This window comes from Fundulus heteroclitus, unplaced genomic scaffold (genome assembly GCF_011125445.2).
Source record: "Fundulus heteroclitus isolate FHET01 unplaced genomic scaffold, MU-UCD_Fhet_4.1 scaffold_44, whole genome shotgun sequence".
Lineage (NCBI taxonomy): Eukaryota > Metazoa > Chordata > Actinopteri > Cyprinodontiformes > Fundulidae > Fundulus > Fundulus heteroclitus.
Window position 1 is genome coordinate 947,728 of NW_023396857.1, and position 18,959 is coordinate 966,686.

Here is an 18,959-nt window from a genome sequence, read left to right on the forward strand (position 1 = left end):
TTGGATGTCCCTACGGTACCCGTGACCTCAGGTCTAACTTCAGATCAGTGAATGGTTCCAAAACTGTTTCATTTATTTTATTTTTTATTTTTTGCTTGCTGATGTAGATTTTCCTGTCAACCATCTGGAGGCTGCGTCCCTCTCGTCTCTAGCTCATCAGCCAAGGAGCTCCTCTGACATACCTGCGCTCAGACGCACACCTGGTTGCCATGATGACTCCCTCTGCTGTTGATTGGCTGCGGTGGGATGCGTCCTGCAGCCGCTGACTCAGAGGAAAAACCTAAAACCTGAAGCAGACAGATCAGATGATCTCAGAGTTTTCCTCTCATCCATTCATGGATCTTTGGACTTTTGGCATCTGTCCAGCCAGCAGCTCCGTGTCTGAACACTCCAGCTTTTCTTGGTCTGAAGCTGTAAGATCTGAACATTTCGGACTCCCAGGACGTTAGTCAGAACTCTGTGGGTTCTTTCTGCCGGGTTATGGACCTCCCCCTCCCTCTCCTCCTCTCTCCTCCCTCCTCTCTCCTCCCTCTCCTCCCTCTCCTCCTCTCCTCCCTCTCCTCCCTCTCCTCCTCTCTCCTCCTCTCTCCTCCCTCTCCTCCTCTCTCCTCCTCTCCTCCACCCCTGCAGCTCCTCGCGGGTCCAGCCGCCTCTCCTCGCCGCTCGGAGCTCATCTCCAAGCCGCCTTTCTAGCCGGGACACCGACCTTCTGTTCGGGTCTTCTGGAGCCTGGATCCGGATCGCTGGTTTCGGATGGATTCTGACTCTTCTGCGTGAGGACTGGTCCAGTTTGCTGGGCGGATCTGCGGTTCTGACGGCTCTGGGAATACGGCAGGATTGCGTTTTACGCGGATGCGTCTGGGGCGACCTGTGGATCCGCAGGAACACCGGGAGGTCAAAGCCGCAGGGAGGTTCATGTCTCCGGTCCGCTCCGGCTCCGAGGTAGGGTCACATCCGAACCGGACCGGCTCTGGGTCTTTGTTCTGATGGTTCTGCTCAAACTGAGAAAATTAAGCCAACTGCAACGGAAAGGAGAAAATTAATGCCGCTTTATATTCATTAAATGTAAAAGTAAAATATTAAAAAAGTTTGTTCTTGATGATGATGATGATGATGATGGAACTTCCGGTTAATCTTCACGTAACTTTTCTCCTGAACATTTTGGTAATTTCAGATTTTATCTGTGAAACAAATCAACAGCATTGAGTGCAGTGCGCATGCGTGCCTATAGGGGGCGCAGTCTCTGCTGCCTGAGTTTTTTTTAATTTTTTTTTTTTATCCCAGGTGAATATTATCCTTCCCTCTTTGGGTCACATTCTGTGTCTGGGTCTTTCTTTCATCGCTGTCTGTGTCCAGCAGCTTTCACTTTTAACGGGGGGGGGGGGGGGGGGGGGGGGGTCATCTGACCTTCATCCTGTTTGGCTTCTCAGGCTCATCTTTCAAACATTTCTTCTAAACACAAAGTTCCCACACAGGGAAAAAAAAACAGGAATGTCAGCGGATCTGAGAGCGAAGAGGACGGAGACAAAACAAGACTTTCCTTCAGTGAAGCTGTGACTCGTTTAGGACAAAATAATAAAAATATCTTTATGATTTACTGAAACAAACTCATCAGCAACACTGACGACGTTTCAGGCCTAAAACCCTCCAAGCAGCTGTTTAAGAAATAAAACTGAGGTTAAAAGCTTAGGCCTGATTTTAGCTGCATGTCCAGAGATAACACTTTTAACCGTTTGATGCAAAGCAGAAAGATTATTTATACTGAAATGGATTCCCAGAAGAAATTATGAAATATACCCAACGGAAGAGTTTAATATTGATCAATGTGCATCAGATTAATTGGTTAGTTTAACACAAAAACTTCTGCAGTTCATCTGTAGATATAAATGTATTATTATTATACTTGTTCAGTCAGATTTAAGTCCAGGATGCAGAACCATTGACATTTTAGTGTTTTTGTACATTTGTGAATATTTGAATAGATTTTATCAGTATTTTTACTGTATTGATTCATTCCTTTCTTATTTATTTCCTTTGTATGGGATTTAATATGGACCATGTGTGTCTTTAATAAAGTAGGTTGGCTTGTTTTCCCTCCAGCTCATTACTGAATAAAGTTAGAAATGTAGTTTCTAAGTGAAGCTTAAAAACCAGGTGGCGTTCTAAGAGCCTGAAATCATTCTCCATCTGATCGTGTAGTAAAAAGTTTCCACCTTAAAGCTTTTTGGGAATATTCTGCCTGTCACACCGTCTTGTCTTTGGGATTTTCCATCCAACTAAGGAAACGGTTTGTGACATGTGAGAGACAAAGCACCTTAACAGATGATTTAAAGCTTGACAGCCGGGTTCATCTGAGGAGTTTCAGCGCCTCATTTAGCGTGTGGATTACCCACAGAAGGGAAAATGTTCAGAGACCAACAAACTAAGGGAATAAGGCGCTGCTTGTAATGCTCAGACAGAGAAGCTGGTAATCACACATGGTGTTGTGCTTTGAAAGGTTTATTAATAACCAAAGCAGAGAAACTGGTGCAGACAGATCTAGAGCGCATAGAGCCGATGAGGAGTCTGAACAGACGACGAAATCCATAAAACAAGAATTTGATGGAAAACTTGGCAACGCAGCAAGAAACACTTTGTGACTGTGAAGCTGCCGTGCGTAAAGGAGCAGAAAGAGGTGATGGGGGGGGGGGGGGGGGGCTGTCAGAGGAACACCGGTGCAGGAAATCAGGGGCTTGGCTTGGAGCTTTTTATTGTTTCTTTTTTATTGTTTCTATTAAGCATTTTCATGCATTCTCTTTCTTTAATGGATGTTTTAGCTTGTAGCAATGTGGAGCACTTTGTTCCAGCTATTGGCTGTTTTTAAGCGCTTTATAAATAAAGATATTATGGTAAGGAGCCAGATTCATGAGACTAATGTCCAAAGAAAAGTAATTCAGACGAGAGCTGTCGATAAAGTAAGAGAACTCTGTGAACCTGATGTCAGCGAACGCACCGTGTCAGGGGATGTCGGTGTGTTCAGGCTCCATGTAAATGTAGGACAGAACAGCTTTCCACATCTGCTCATTAGAAATGTGACACATTCCAAACATGTTGAGTGTGTTTGTGTCCCACTGCTGCCTGGTTCCACTAACGGGACGCTAACGAGCCTTCACTGTTCCTGCTGGACGCTCTCAGCCTCTTTCTCTCCTTTACGTCGTTAAAGAGTCTAAAAACAAACGCAAAGTGAAAAAGCTAATGATTACGAGCCCGTCAGGCGACTGGCTCTCTCTTCACTGTGTTCTCCTAAAAAGGCCAAATCTTTATCATCTGTGGGCTTCTTATCACCGCCCTCATCTCTCAGGGCTGACTTCACTGGAAGCAACAGTTCCCAGAATAAATTAGAGCACCTTTGGCCAGTTGTGCAGGACTTTCAAACCAAGCTGAGGATTTAAGAGGGATGAAGAACGTGAGGAGGTATTTTTATGATGACAAACAGGAAGGAGCTTCTCCTCACATAAGCTGCTCAAACAGAGCTCTGTCCTGGTTGTTTGGTTTATCTGAGCAGACACCCAGAGGTTATGGCCATAAACTCAATTACAGTCAGACGTTAGAAACATGGAAATCATCGGCATCTGGTGCGGGTCAGGTCCAACAAACGCTCTTATAGCCCTAAAGCTTCATGTGCAAATCTTTACTAGAACAGAAAACTGCAGTTCTCCAGAATCAGACATTTTCCTTTTTAGGAACGTTTTGCACTTTCTCCAAAATCTCTGTTATGGTTATTAAAGATTTTGTTAGTAGGCTGAAAATAACATTTGTTTGACTTCCGGTGCTTTAAGAAGGAAGACACCGTCCTGTTCCAGGTATACCATGGAGTCCGTTCTTCGTACGTTGCTTAAAACATCCAAGATCAAATGACACATCCAAGATGATTTCATCCGGCTAATCATGATCCGGCTAATTGGGTTCTTCCAACACACCTGTTGTTTAGGATTAGTATGGCTGGATTGAGTTATCTGAGACAACTGCGCGTTCATGCGTTTGTTTAAAAGGGGAAATGTATCGATAGTAGAAACAATGATCAGCAGCGCTGCTATTGGCTGGTCAGCATGACCAAAGAACGCCCACAGTTTTTCTCCCAAGCAGAACAAGAGCTTTAATGGAAGGTTATGATGAATTTGAGTCATTAATTAAAACACCTCAAAGTCTGTTAAAGCCAGGAGAGAGGGCTGGCAAAAAGCAGCAGACAAATTAATGTGTAAATACTGTCCATGGTAGATGTTTCTATCACTTTCTACAGTATGAATTTTTGCATTTTAATAATTTCTTATTTACTTTGTTCTTTTATATCAGAGCCTCCACGGGACACACTAGAACATGGGGACAAGTAAAAGTGAAATACAAGAATATTCTACAAAATGGTAGCCTTTAATTATTATACTTTATTTTAAAAAGGCACTTGTTATGTCAAGAGATCCAAATTTCAGTGTCATTCCTTAGAGACGGAAAGTAAAGGACGCGTGCAAACTGGGAGTTTTAACAAAAAAATTCTTTATCTTTAAAAAAATGAAGTTCTTCCTTTTCCAATTTTATCCACAGTTTACACGGTAAAACTGTATTGCTCCGTGTCTAGATAATCCATCCATAGTTTTTTCTAATACAATATACAGCTCGACAGGAAGCAAGCCTTTCACAGTAAAACTAAACTTCACAATAAAATGGCCTGAACAAATCTTCTTACTGAATATGATAAAAATAAAAACCGAACTATCATACAAATAACTTAAATATTTTAGATTTATGGCTCTAACACCACTTTTTCCTCTTTAAAAGCCACTGTTAAATGATGTTTGTCTGTTTATAACAGCCACCAAGAAAAATCTCTCTACAATTACACTGTCTGTATTATGACTGTCGCGCTGCGCTAAAGGATCCTGTCTATTGCGCAATACGCGATTAATTAGAAAAACTCTGCAAATTATTCTTGCACCTTCCGCAACAGGTTGCAGCCATAAAAATGGACATGGCTACGACAGACTTCTCTATCTCCTCCGCTTATACAGCTGTGATCTAATCCTGTTTACATGAAATAAGCCTGCTCTGGAGCAGGTTTAAGCTGGCGCACATGTTGCTATGACAACAAGTCCAAGATGAGTTTCGAAGAACCAAACGATCCAAGATCATGCCAAATCGTCAACAATGAAATCCTGCTAACTGAGTTAGCGACGTACGAAGAACGGACCCCTGGAATGCATTATTATTATTATTATTATTATTATTATTATTATTATTATTATTATTATTATTATTATTACCTGCAGGCCTGATCACCGGCGTCCTCCAGGTGTGTGTTCTCCCTCCACTTCTCTTGTCTCTGTGCACAAATGACGGCGCCTCATAGTTTGCAGATGACACTGCAGTGATTGGTCTGATCCAGGGCAGTGATGAGTCTGAGGATCCGCTGGTCTACTGGGGCTCCTGGCCAGAACCACCTGGAGCTTCACCTACTCCAGACTCTGGAGGTCCCCCAAAGTTTAACTTTGGGTTATACAGGCCATTGATGAGAACGTTTAAAAAGTAGAAAGCCTACAGCTTCTCAGCCGTGTCACCTTGTTTTTTCCTTGCTAGGGTTCAGCACTACTTGCTGAAAATGTCAGCTTCATTTACACAGAGGTGAGGCAAACCAGCCGCCTCCAGTGTAAACCTGGTCTCAGAATTTCAGACCCCAAACTTCACCAGTCAAAGCTCCTCCTCCTTCCCGGCTCCTCCGTGCGTTGGAAAGCTGAAGATGTGATTCACAGGTTGCGTGTTCAAATCCCATCTACACCAGGTGTGTCTTCTGGTCCTCAGCGTTAGCTTTGTGCATTTTGTAAACTTGTGTTTTTGTCTCAGAAACACTGAAGCTGGCTTTAAACGTTGCACTAAATGTTTTGGATTCATCTTCAGCATTTTAGGTTTCTCCGAGCAGTCTGACCCAGACTCAAGGAGCCAAGCAGAACCCGAACACACCCCAACCATCTCAACTATTTGGAAGCTCTTTTAATATTTAGCCTGTAATTATGGGATGTGGGAGGATAGTTTCCTGGGTTACCACTGTTTGGCGTTTATAATAATTAGTGCAACAATTTAGCATCCTCTGAGGTTAGACACAGGCTCTGCTGTGACGCACAGTGTGTTACTGTGAGCGAGTCCGGCGACAGTTGTATACCACAGTGTGTTTGGCCCCAGAGCAGCTCAGTAAACAACAAAAAAACAACATGCACAACACAGAGTAGCATGTATGCACAGAATCATGCAGCAAACATGTGTGGTCGCTACACGCCAACTGCAGCAGCTTGTTCAGAGACAGAAGAAGGTTTGTTTTAAACTCGTATGTGAGAGACTGACCCGTGTCGAGGTCAGGAGGTTCCTAAAATGTAAAACTGCTTATATGTTTATTTAGTTTTAGTTTGACCCTTATATGTGAATTTGTATTCGGTATTATGAAGCCGTTAGCTTAACCATTGAGTCTAAAATGGTGGCGTGTCGTGTAGACATGTAACAGACAACTTCACAGAGATCCATGGCTGTATGTTAGCAGAAGTGCGCTACTATGACACAATTTTTCCCATTTCTTTAAAAGAATTTGTGAGAAACACCAGACAGCACCGTTTGATAGACAGAAAAAGGATCACATCTCCTACAAAGTGATTTCTAAAGACGTGTTGACCAAAAATATCGTATACTGTAGATTTTTGAAAGATGAAAGATGGTTTTCTCTATTTTATAGTTTGACAATGTTTGTGATATTAGGATAAAAGTGTCACTTGTTTCTAAACATAAGCAGATAAATAATAAAATCAAAGAATAGCTTAGTGGGTTCTTTGTGTTAGCTTTATTTAGCTTAGCTTGCCTTAGCTAAATAGCTTCTCAGTTTCTGTCCTAGTTTAGTTTAGTTTATTATTTTGCCTTTGCATAGCATAATTAATCCCCTCTGCCTTAGCTTTGGTTACCTGACCTTATCATGGCTAGTTGCACCTTGCTCCATCATGTTTTAGCTTAGTTTATTTTTGCCTTAGCTTAGGATGCTTTAACTTAGCTTATTTTAGCATCGTTTGGCTTAGCTTGCCCTTTTAAGCTAGTTTAGCTCAGTTTAGCCCTTTTCAGACATTTACTACTTATCTAGTCAAATCTATAAGAAAGTAACAATATTTTATAGCCAAGAAAGTTATTTTCAGATATTTTGAAGAATTATGGACGGCTTGGTGTCTGAGCATCTCGATCAGATGCTAAATGTCCAGGAATTTGTCTGCCATGAGCCCAAGTTGCTCTGCATAGGTTCCTTTTGTTGCCTGTATTGCTTGTTGGGTTCAAAGCACCAGTTTTGCCATTTTAAGGGTTTAGGTCCAGATGTCACAGGGAGGAGGCCTTGGACTAGACCCAGAACCAGTTCTGAACAGCTTAGGGAGGACATGGCTGAGATTTCTGTTGACGCTGCTGTGGTCCTGGATAAGCTGGGAAACATGGATCCTACAGGGTTCATACTGCCCTGGAGTTTGATGCTGGTAATTCTCAGATCTGGATAAGTGTAGAAAAATATCCATATTTCCAAATTGTATTACATATTGTATTGTCTAAAAGTCATATCTATGTGTCCGTCGTGTTTAGTCTGGGCAGGTTCCATGTTTAGAGCCTGGTGACGGTTCACACATCTGTTGTTAATCTTTCTAATAAAGCTGTCAACGGACCAGAATACGGGAAATTAGAGTTTGGAGACATAAAACGTGTTGGAACCCTGATCCTAAGCTTTCTGCATGGCACCAAACAATGTAGGGTTCTGACCCAACTGTGTGTTTCTGGATTAGTTGATCCTGTATGCATAAGTTTTAGGTAACGATCAATTGGCTCCCTGGAAGAACATGTGGAAAACTGAGCTCATCCGCTTGTGTATAATTGTCTATTTAACGACCTAACAGGAGTGAAATCAGCAGCTACAGACTGAAGGATTTATGCGTCAGTCCCTGCAGCAACAGCAGCGTTACGGCATCAATACGTGCTGCTAAAAAAAAAAAATGACTTTATGACCAGCCTGGCTGAGAAAACAGGCCTTAACCTGTTGGTGTGATTCAGAACATGCAGAGAAAATAGTGATGCACTTCATTGTGTTGGCGGTGAAAACCAGCTGTGTTTCTCCCTGTGTGATGTCACTCACACACACTGAGCGCGTGCAGTTTTCCAGCCGGCTGACACATTTATGGCGTCTCGTCCTGACGTCCGACTGTCCACTGAGACGACTCCGTTTCCCAGAATTCATCACAGGACAAAGGAGGCGGATTGAAGGCTGAAGGCTACCAGATCTATTTTTATCCTTTATTGTGTTGAGCTTCACTGGGATTAATCTGTAAATATTGGACCAAACCTCTCTCTGAAAATCTTTTCTCACGACAGCTGAGGCGGTCCAGGTTCTGCTGATACCGGCTAACGACCCAGTCATTCAAATCAGGTTTTAGAAAGAAAGGAAACATCTAGAATGTGCTGAACAAATAGATTTCTAGATAAAAAAATCTGGTGTATTTTATTCAGCAGAAATGTATTTTCCAGTGACATCACATAGAGCACTGTGATAGTCACCCTGCTGTGACTACTTTAAAGATCTCCTTTTGTTAACAGGCCCTCAGTATTTCCCAGGTTATGAACAGAACCTCTCTACATGGTCCGGTTCTGGTTCTGCTCGTCTCTGCAGCTCAGCCTCCAGCTTTCCTGCAGGATTATTTAGGTGTGGAGACGGTGAAGGCCCTAGAACAGAGTTCACCTTAACTTTATGTAAAAGAAACATATCTGTCACGCTTTGTTATAAATATTATCATTTTAAAATCGATGTAAATGCAAATGTGAATAGACAGGAAGAGTAACGGAATAAAGTTTTAGATGCAGCTTCCTGGTGGGTTTTCAGGCTGGTGGGAACCACATGAGGTCCTCTGGGGCTACTTGGTTCCCGCGGGCCCCCGGTTGGTGACCCCCCCAGAAGAAGAAGTGAGGTGATGTTTTCAGGGCCTTTGGAAGAGAAACAGGCCCACAGCATGACGGAACCTCCTCTGTAGCTTTCCCTCTCACAGTCTAACGGAGACTGAGACGATCCTTCGCTGTTCAGTGGCAGATCAGCTCCAGCAGATAAAAAATTACGTGGTTCTGTTTCTGGCAGCCATTTTGCCAGTAAGAGCCGACATGTTAACAGAAAAGAAAAGCCTCTTATATATCAAAATACTTTAATGAAGCTAAATGTGAGTTTTAGCTTTCTCTGTTGGGTTTATGGGCTGTGATGTGGTTTAAATAGCTACAGAGAACCCTAGAAAGGCTCTCTGTAATGATGGAGCAGCTCATCCTGCTGGATCCAGTCAGGATCGCTCTCCCAGGTCTCCTCACGGCGGTTTCATGTTTCTGAGCCTTCCTCCGGTCACAGAGTTCACACATCAGGGTTATAAATTCAGCTTCCATCCTGTTTTCACTCCTCAAACAGAACAAGCCAGAATCTGGAAAGAACTGAAAACAAAAACACTCAGAGGAGACGTCCCGGTCAGCTGAGGGAGGCTGAGGTCACACTTTATGTTTCCCAGCAGAGTTTCTGAGTCTTCCTCCTTCAGGTAGAAGACCTGGGATCACTGCTGAAACTCCTTTCATGCTTCTCCTTCCAAACAGACATGAAACTAAACTGAAGCCCGGTTTAGGAAGCTGCAGAGAGTTTAATCTGCTGAGGAGGAAAGTCCAGATCAACATGAAGGGTCTGTTCCCTGAAGGAACTTAGATTATTTGAGTCTCCTTTTACAGAATCTGACTCAGTCCGTGTCCGTCGGCTCCTTCCACGGCTCACTGCATGCATGTGAGCCCAAAGGCGAGAGCAGGACGGCGGTGTGGAGCAGAGCCCCGGTCCTGGTCCTGGTTCTGGTTCTGGGACCACACACGGCGGTGTGGAGCAGAGTCCTGGTCCTGGTCCTGGTTCTGGTTCTGGGACCACACACGGCGGTCCGGCCCACGTGTTGTTAGTGCGTGTTTAGAAAAGGAGGCAGCGAGCCCGGCGTCAGGCGGAGGAAGGGTGTCAGAGTGAGCGGCTCGTGTTTAGGTTAGAGTCCAGCAGCCGTTTCACTTTCAGCGCCTTTCTGGACTCAAACCACAGAACCCACCAGAACCTCAGGAGCCGCGCTCAGCTCTCTAAACAAGCCGCTTCCATTTCCACGACCCAGACAGAAAAACGGGCTCAGGACTAAAACTGGACCTTCATGTTCTTTTACCTCGGTCGTCTCTTTTCAGCTCAGCTAAATATCTAAATGACGCCTCTGTTTCTGAAATGCATCAAACGGACCTCAGCCGTCAGCAGGATGTTCTGCTGCTGAATCAAACCATAAGAGGTTTTTATGTGGTTCTGATACTGGAGGATTAGAAAGATTCAGCATACCGACCCAGTGTTGCTATGTTCAGAGTTCATGGCTGACTCAGTAAACCCGCTTTATGATTCCTCCACCACCTGCTGGATAGCTGCATGGTTGGTTTGTTCCTAACTGGTTCTGGTCGTTATGTCCAAACTTCTCCACTCTGGGTTCATCAGTCCAGACGACGTTTTCCCAGAAGTCTTTGCTAACAACAGCTGCTCCTCTAAGGTCATCGCTGATGTCTCTCCAGCATTGCAATGTGTCACCACACATAATAATAATAATAATAATAATAATAATAATAATAATAATAATAATAATAATAATAATAATAATAATAATAATAATAATAATAATAAATAAAATTCCAAACAAAAGTAAAAAACAAAGCAACTGGACTTGTTTTCCGTAGTTGAAGATGTTTCGCTTCCTCTCCTGGACGTTTAGGTGAGAATGAAGCATGAAGCCTAACAGGCAGCAGAGAGGAAGACTCTTCAGCGTGAGGCTTGGTGTTCTGGTTCTGCTGCTTCAGACCTGCAGACTCTCATTGACTCAGAATATTCAGCTGTTCTGCAGAATTACTGCCATCAGTCTCCATTTTCTCCCTTTAACTTTTCCATCCTGCACGTTTGAGCCCAGGAGAAAAGAAATGAGTGACTGAGGAAGAGGAGGTCTGACTTCTCACCATGCCGCAGTCCGTCTGTGTGCTGTCGGTTTATTCTGACCGGAGCTTCACCAGGACTTCTCTGCTTCACTGCTGGAACTTGAACCGACAACCGTTGCATGGCTCACGGCTTGAGGAGCATCCTCTGTCCGTTGGACCCAAACCAAGAAGGCAGGGAAGGATGCTCAGATAACAGGGAGGAGCAAGCTGAACTGAGCATGCTCAGAAGGAGGAGGAGGGGCTACGTACTGCCAATTAAGAAGGTGTTGGAGTTTGAACCAGCAACCCTAATGCAGCTTACTGGCCTCTGAAACAGGAGGGAAACGTGTGTCACGCAGATTTAAGCCGTTTCCAACGGCTCATTGGCTCTGACAGGAAACCTGCTGCACACCTACAGGGTTCTACAGGGTTCTACAGGGTTCTACAGGGTTCTACAGGGTTCTGTTATGGTACTGATGGGAACCTGCGGCCCATTTAAGAGGGTTCTGTTGTTTTCTATTCAGTGCAAGAAGGATATTTTTAATATTAGTAATAATATTACACTTAAATGCCTAGAGGCCTAAGGCTATAGATTGTTGAGATATTAAAATATCTGGCCAGTCCTTTTTTGTTGTGGTACTTTTTAAAAACAAATGATGCAAATATTGTGAAATATTGTGAAAGGGTTTGAAAAGGTGTGAAATCATACTGTGAAAAATGTGTCATATTTAGGCAGATAATTAGAAAAAGTTGGACGGTAAACAGGCTTCAGTCTGAAAACGTTTCAGCACCTATCCAGGATCCTGGTTTGGTGCTGAAACGTTTTCAGAGAAACTAAAGTGCGGTTTGCTGTTGCCGTGACCCGGATAGCTGAGAATTTGAACAGGCATCACCTGGACGCCCTCCGCCGCACCGCCTAGGTACCCTGTAGGTACGGCGGAGGAATCAGGCTGATTTATTGCTGCTAGACGTTTGAATGATTACGCTGACGCAGCAGAAAGTTGCCTCCTGGTCTTCTGTCAGAGTCAGAGTTGTGGTGAAAGTCTCAGAGATGCTGGGCGCGGTTTCTGCAGATTTTGGCTGCGTTTCTGGCAGCTTGACGGCTTCTGCTGCAGGTCTGGACTCAGAGCAGCTTCATGGCCGGTTGATCAAAAAGACTCACATGAAAAACAAGCAGCAGCTCCCGTGAAGCAAAGCAACGGACTGCAGCGCAGGTACGAGGAAGAGCTGATCAAAGGAGGCCCGATCAGGACGAGCAGGTTCTGGTTTCCTGGGATGTAAACTCCTGCAGCCATCAGAGTCCCACGCTCAGCATCCCGGCTTCTCATCGTGTGCATGGCTGGAAACGCCGCCGTGGTTCTGCACCAGTGTCCTGAAGCTGGGAGAAAACCTGGAAGTTCTGGTTCCCCGGTTCCGTTGGAGTCGGACTCAGAACAAAGACCTGCAGCTTCGTGACGCGATTTATTGTGGGAGCTGACGTTGTTTCTGGCTCGCTGCGAACAGATGTGGAGACCTAAAAACAGAAGGTGCTAGCTGCCCTCTGTGTTCTGATGAGGTGAGTTTGGACCGGCTGCACCTGGACACACCTGCACAGGTGATGCTGAGGTTGTTCAGGGATTATTAGCATTGACAGATTAAACACAGATGGGTTTCTTTAATAGGATAAATCTCTCTAAACATCCACTGTCTGAGGATTCAAAGCCCTTATAGGGATAAAAAAAAATCCCAAAACGTTAATTTTAATCAATGAAAAGGTTGGTTCACATCCAGACAGATTCTGCGTCTTTATTTCAGTTTGTTTAGGAGCTGCGTTATATGCTCCAGCTGTCCTGACATTCTGGGCCTCGTAGGGTCCAGATGTTTGTTTTTCCCACGGCAGGCGGGACCAACCAGCCTCCACACTCACTGCTGAAGGCCTCCACATTCTCACATTCTCTAGGAAATTTGTTCTTCACTCTCAGCTGCATGAAGGCCATCTTACACTAAAGTGCAGAACTTCCAGGAGGTCGCCACAGATCCCTCCCGCTGCATTAAACACGCTTCGTATTTCTCACACTCCATGCAAGACAACGGTTTTACCCACACTGCAAAAACCGAACCACAAATAAGTCAGATTTTCTTCAACTTAGTGTATTTGTCCTTGATTTGAGCAGGTAAATAATCTTATCTGCCAATGAAATGAGTAATTTTACCCCTAGAATAAGATAGTTAAATATAATGCACTTGAAATAAGATGATGGAGATGAGTTGTTCCTATTTTAAGTGCAGAAATCTTATTCCATTGGCAAATTATCTTATTTGCCTGCTCAAATCAAGGACAAATACACTCATTTTAAGAAAATTCAACTTATTTTTAGTTTCATTCTTGCAGTGCAGAATACGCATCAGGAACGAGCTGCAAGAACAACCAAGCCAGTTCTACAAGAACAGAAGGAAATATTTCTTATTCCCTGCAGCCCTGTGAGTTTAAAGAACGTTCTCTGTTCTTGCAGAACTTTAGTTGTCCTTCATCCATTCTTGCCTTTGGAAGACGGTTTGCTGTTGTCTTGGTAAGAATAAATGCATGAATGTGTCTGAAATAGACGAGATCCTGAAGGGACCAGATGTTGTTCTAAAATGTCTGACTTAGAACGCGGATTTAAACTAAAATGTTTCCGTATAGAACAGCTATGGTACTAACAGTGCCCTCCTCCGATGAGAACCTGCAGGGAATTTAGGGGGTATTTTAAGCAGTGAATTACTGAACCTGTTTTTGTTTTTCTAAAGCTTGTAAAGAATGGTTATAAATGTAGGAACACAGTAGGAAAACAAGATGTATATTTATTAAATGATCATCTTTATAACACAGAATAATTAAATGTCTTCCTTTTCCTGGCCAGCCAGTATGGATTGACATCCGTTATAAATGATAAAGTCATTATTTATACACGTCTGGTCACAACCGTCTTCTCTGTGAGGTCCCAGCTGTAGGAGACGCCTCCATCTACCCTTCAGCCTCCCAAAGCAGCAGCGCTCCACCTTCTCTGGAGGTTTAACAGAGTCTGTAGTGTTAAAATCAAAAAATAGGAATACATTTCTCCAGACGCATAGCTATCATCACTGTGGTCTCCTTTTCATGTCGACTAGAGATCCTGGACGCTCTTTTGCTGCATAGAAATCAGCATCAAAGGGCATCAAGGTCCATCTTGCTGCTACGCTCTTCTTCTTCTGCTGTTCTTCCATGTTGTCTTCTTCTTCTTCTCTGGTGGATGCATATCTAACGCTGGAAACAGACGTACTCACAATAAAACACCGAACCTGTTCTAGAACGAGAGTTCTGCCAGTGGAAGGGTGGCACTAGTGTACTAACAAAGTACCTGCTAGGTAGGAACAGGGTACTTATTACTTACAGGTACTCACAGGTAAACGTATCTGCAGAGTACAGGCAGGATGCCTAAAGTGTACTAACAGGGTACTTAAAGACACAGGGTACTTTTGCAGTGCCTAGAGGGTTAATACTACAGGTTAATACTACCGGTTAATACTACAAGTTAACACTACAGGGTAATACTACAGGATAATACTACAAGGTAATACTACAGGGTAATACTACAGGTTAATACTACAGGGTAATACTACAGGGTCATACTACAGGTTAATACTACAGGTTAATACTACAGGGTAATACTACAGGGTCATACTACAGGTTAATACTACAAGGTAATACTACAGGTTAATACTACAGGGTAATACTACAGGGTCATACTACAGGTTAATACTACAGGTTAATACTACAAGGTAATACTACATGGTAATACTACAGGTTAATACTACAGGTTAATACTACAGGGTAATACTACAGGTTAATACTACAGGTTAATACTACAGGGTAATACTACAGGGTCATACTACAGGTTAATACTACAAGGTAATACTACAGGTTAATACTACAGGGTAATACTACAGGTTAATACTACAGGGTAATACTACAGGTTAATACTACATGGTAATACTACATGGTAATACTACAGGTTAATACTACAAGTTAATACTACAAGTTAATACTAAAGTTAATACTACAGGGTAATACTACAAGTTAATACTACAGGTTAATACTACAAGTTAATACTACAAGTTAATACTACAGGTTAATACTACAGGTTAATACTACACGTTAATACTACAGGGTAACTACTGGGCTCCTATGGGGTACTTGTGGGGTGTTAACAAGGAACTTTAAGGGTACTTATGGGGTAAGTGCTGCTAACATAACATTTTACATTTTAATGGCAATAAGATGCTATAGAATAGGAGAACAGTTTTACATAAAGTGTTTCCCTTTCTAGTCCCTCAGATGGGACATGTGTCTCCATTTAAGCGTCCCCCAGGACGCAGGGTGCTGCCACACTGAGTGGCCCCTGGGGCCCCCTGGGGTCCGAGGTCTTGCTCCGGGACCCAGAGTGCAAACTGAGGATTGAACCACCAACCTTTGCAGCATGGCCAAGATGCTCCCTAACCCTAGACCTCCACTCCCAGCTTTCTGTGGCCTCTGTGACAAACGCCTGGGTTTCCCTGGAGAAGACGTGGTGTAGCAGGCACCAGATGCTGGTCTGAAAGCTAAAACTATGGCTTCATCTGTCTGTCTGGGATCTAAAACGCTTAATATTTGATGACAAAAGGGATAAAAGTGATTCCCTCAGACGGTTTTCCTGGATTTATGTGTCATCGCAGCAGGAATTACCTCTGATTCATTAAACCGTGACAGCGAGCCGAGCCGTTCCTGCAGTAAAGGTCCATCAGGGAACCGTTCTTCATGCCCAGGAAATGAAAGCTGGGAACGGTGATGGAAACATGACCAGATGTCTAACCTCGCTGGAACCTCACCTCTGGTCACCCGCAGGTCGGAGCAGATCCATCCCGCTCCGAGTCATTTTAGGAAGACCATGTGGGAAGTTAGCGTCCGGGGGGGAACTGGATGTGGACGTTTAGTGTTGGGACAGACGGAGCTGCGAACTGTGAGGAAGTCCTCCTACACTGCAAAAACGGATCTAAAAATAAGTAAAATGTTCTTAAAGTTAGTGTATTTGTCCTTGATTAGAGCAGGTAAATAAGATTATCTGCCAATGGAATGAGTATTTTGACCCCTAAATTAAGATAATTAGACATCCTGCACTTAAAATAAGGCGATGGAGATGAGTTGTTCCTAATTTAAGTGCAAAAATCTCACTCCATTGGCAAATCATCTTATTTAGCTGCTCAAATCAAGGACAAATACACTCATTTTAAGAACATTTTACTTATTTAAAGTTCCGTTTTTGCAGTGTAACGGACCGTATCACTGCAAAAAGGAACTAAAGTAAGTAAAATTTTCTTGAAATTAGTGTTTTTTTCCTTGATTTGAGCAGCTAAATAAGACTATTGGCCAATGGACTAAGAGCTTAGCACTTAAAAGTGCAGCTCCTTTTAAGTACATGATATCTAATTATCTTATTTTAGGGGTAAAAAATACTCATTCCACTGGCAAGTAGTCTTATTTAGTTGCTCAAATCAAGGGAAAATATACACATTTTAAGAAAACTTTACTTTTAGGTCCCTTTTTGCAGCGTAGCGTGCTGACAGAGCGGAGTCTGCTGGATCTGGACTTCAAACATCTTATTGACTGACTACCCAAGGCCAGATATTTTAAATTCTCCCCCTCAGCTCTCATCTGTGTGGTTTGAGTTCCTGACTGATTAAAGTTCAGTTTGTTCTCTGATTTTTTTTATTGAATTATGGTTTTCTGTGGATCCAGCCATCTGTCGGGTCGGGATTAATCCAGAGGATAGACGGACGTGAACCTTAACAGCATTTTTAATCTCACTTGTTTTCATTCTGGCTGCTCTGCGGCTCATTCAGTCCTGAACGAGTCAGAAATCTCTGCAGGGCTTAAGAATCCCCACCCAGTCTGAGCAGACAGGTGTTCCCGGCGTTGCAGAGGGATTTCAACCAGCAACCCGCCGAGCAGCAGGCATGTGGTGTGTGTTAGGGGCGTCTTCGCTCGTCCCGCTCCGTGTGACCCACATCCCTGCAGCGTGAGCAGACAGCTGCGGGAACACTTGTGTGCCGGGGACTAACTGGGTCAGGCTGAGTGTATCAATGAGCTGGTAGGAGGCCGTGACGCGCCGCCAGCCTCTCACACACACACTGCAGGGTAATATGAAGACAGCGAATTCTTGTCTTCCAGCCAAACATTACATCTGTGCTCAGTTTTCACACAATAGAAGAGCGATCGCTCCACGATGGTCTCTGTTCCTCTGCTGAACCCCGTCTGAAGGTTTCCTCTGCCGCTTCCTCCTCAATCCTGTTTTTAAGAAAAGAGCCGAAGACGTGAAATTTTTTTTTTTATCTGACCGCTGTTTCTGTCCTGTTTCTCCAGGTTTCTGCTTCCTTAGACATCCTCGCACCATGCCTGAGGGTTCACGGCGCGGCAGCCAGAGATCGCCCAGTAACTCAGGTAAACCCGAGGCTCAGCGTTTTTATTTTATAACATGATGGGGATTCTGCTGCAGGACAAACTACACACATGGTGAAGTTTTTAAGTCACCAAGCAGCTCCTGGCTTCACTCTGACTGCATAGTTTATTTTATTTAACCTTTATTTATGCAGCTATTCTCATTCAGATCCAAGATCTCATTCTCAAGAGAGACCTGTGTGATAAAACAGAATAACAGTAATAATACAAGCAATTTAAAAATTCAATATGAGTTAAAAAGAGAAGCAGGTTGCTTGAGAAGATTTCTCTTTTGGTCTTAAAAGTAATGTAAACCCTCCCAGAGAAGAATCAGGACAGATCCTTCTGTAGAGAGGTCCGTGTTGACGATCCAGAGCCAGAAAGGCTTAGTTTCTAAGTTCTGGTCGTACTGATGGATCACTGCTGGACAGGAAGTCCTGAGTCTGACTGACAGGTGAACAGGACCAGCACGAGTCTACGGATCGACGATGACGACCTGTTGTTCTGGTTAACGAGCAGCAGGACCTTGGTTTGAACGGCGTCTACGGCTGGTCTCAGACGGGACAGAGTCAAACAGAGACTGCAGAACCTGAGCTCAGCAGAACCCACAGAGTCATCAGCATGAAAACGTCTGCAAGAATAACTCCCAACATTTTTACCGACGTCGTTACATCAGCTGGAAACAGAGTTGGACCTAACATGGAACCCTGTGGTGCACCTTCTCTCATGCTGCAGCAGATCGTCTACCATTGGGCAGATAATCAGAAACATCTCAGAGTTATCAGCTGGTATCTGGCAGCTTTTATCAGAGGATAACATGTTCAGAGACGGCTCAGAGAAACGAGCAGCGCAGAGACGGTCTGCATCTACAGCTTCCATGGTGTTAATTTACAACTGTTAGTAAACCAGACTGATGACGTGATATTAACTGGACACAAATATTCTTTAAGCTGATAATTAAATCGTTTTTCAGAAGACTAAAATACAAAGTTTGAGACGGGATGAGAGTTTTTTAGCACGCCACCTTTTCCCAGAACAGAAGCAGCCGTCCACGTTTCTGTTTGCAAAGAGAGATCAAAAACACGACAGACTGACTCAGTTATAACATCTGCTGCTAAACATGAGAACTAAGGAGAGAGCTTCTTCAGGTCCTGCAGATTTATGGGTATCAGGACTCCTCAGGGCTTCTGAAACTTTCCTGATATACATCAGAAAAGGAGAAGATGTTTCTGCTGATTTGTGAGAGGTTGACCATCGGAGGCAGCACCAATTAAGCCAATCAACAACCAGCATCCTTTATCGGTGAACGTATTTACACCGGCTCAGGATGTACACGGCTAACATGACACAGACTTAGTATCTACAGGAGGTTTTTTACATTAAAACATAAAAGTTTGTATCAGAGACCAAGAAGTCAGTCCCTTACCATCCATGGATTAGTCCATCCTTCAATGAATTTAAGGTA

The 18,959-nt window shown here is 43.6% G+C and overlaps 1 protein-coding gene across 5 annotated transcripts in view; it reads left to right on the forward strand.

Annotated features, from left to right (window-relative positions):
• The first annotated feature begins 621 nt into the window (after window positions 1–621).
• Window positions 622–18,959, forward strand: part of plekhg2 (pleckstrin homology domain containing, family G (with RhoGef domain) member 2) — an 84,282-nt gene continuing 65,944 nt past the window's right edge. For all 5 annotated transcript variants that reach the window (XM_036131485.1, XM_036131486.1, XM_036131487.1 and 2 more), the window contains exons 1-2: window positions 622–942; window positions 17,420–17,497. In XM_036131485.1, coding sequence (XP_035987378.1) covers window positions 17,449–17,497 — 49 coding nt within the window. In that variant the 5' untranslated portion in view covers window positions 622–942; window positions 17,420–17,448. The remainder of the gene's footprint in view (window positions 943–17,419; window positions 17,498–18,959) is intronic.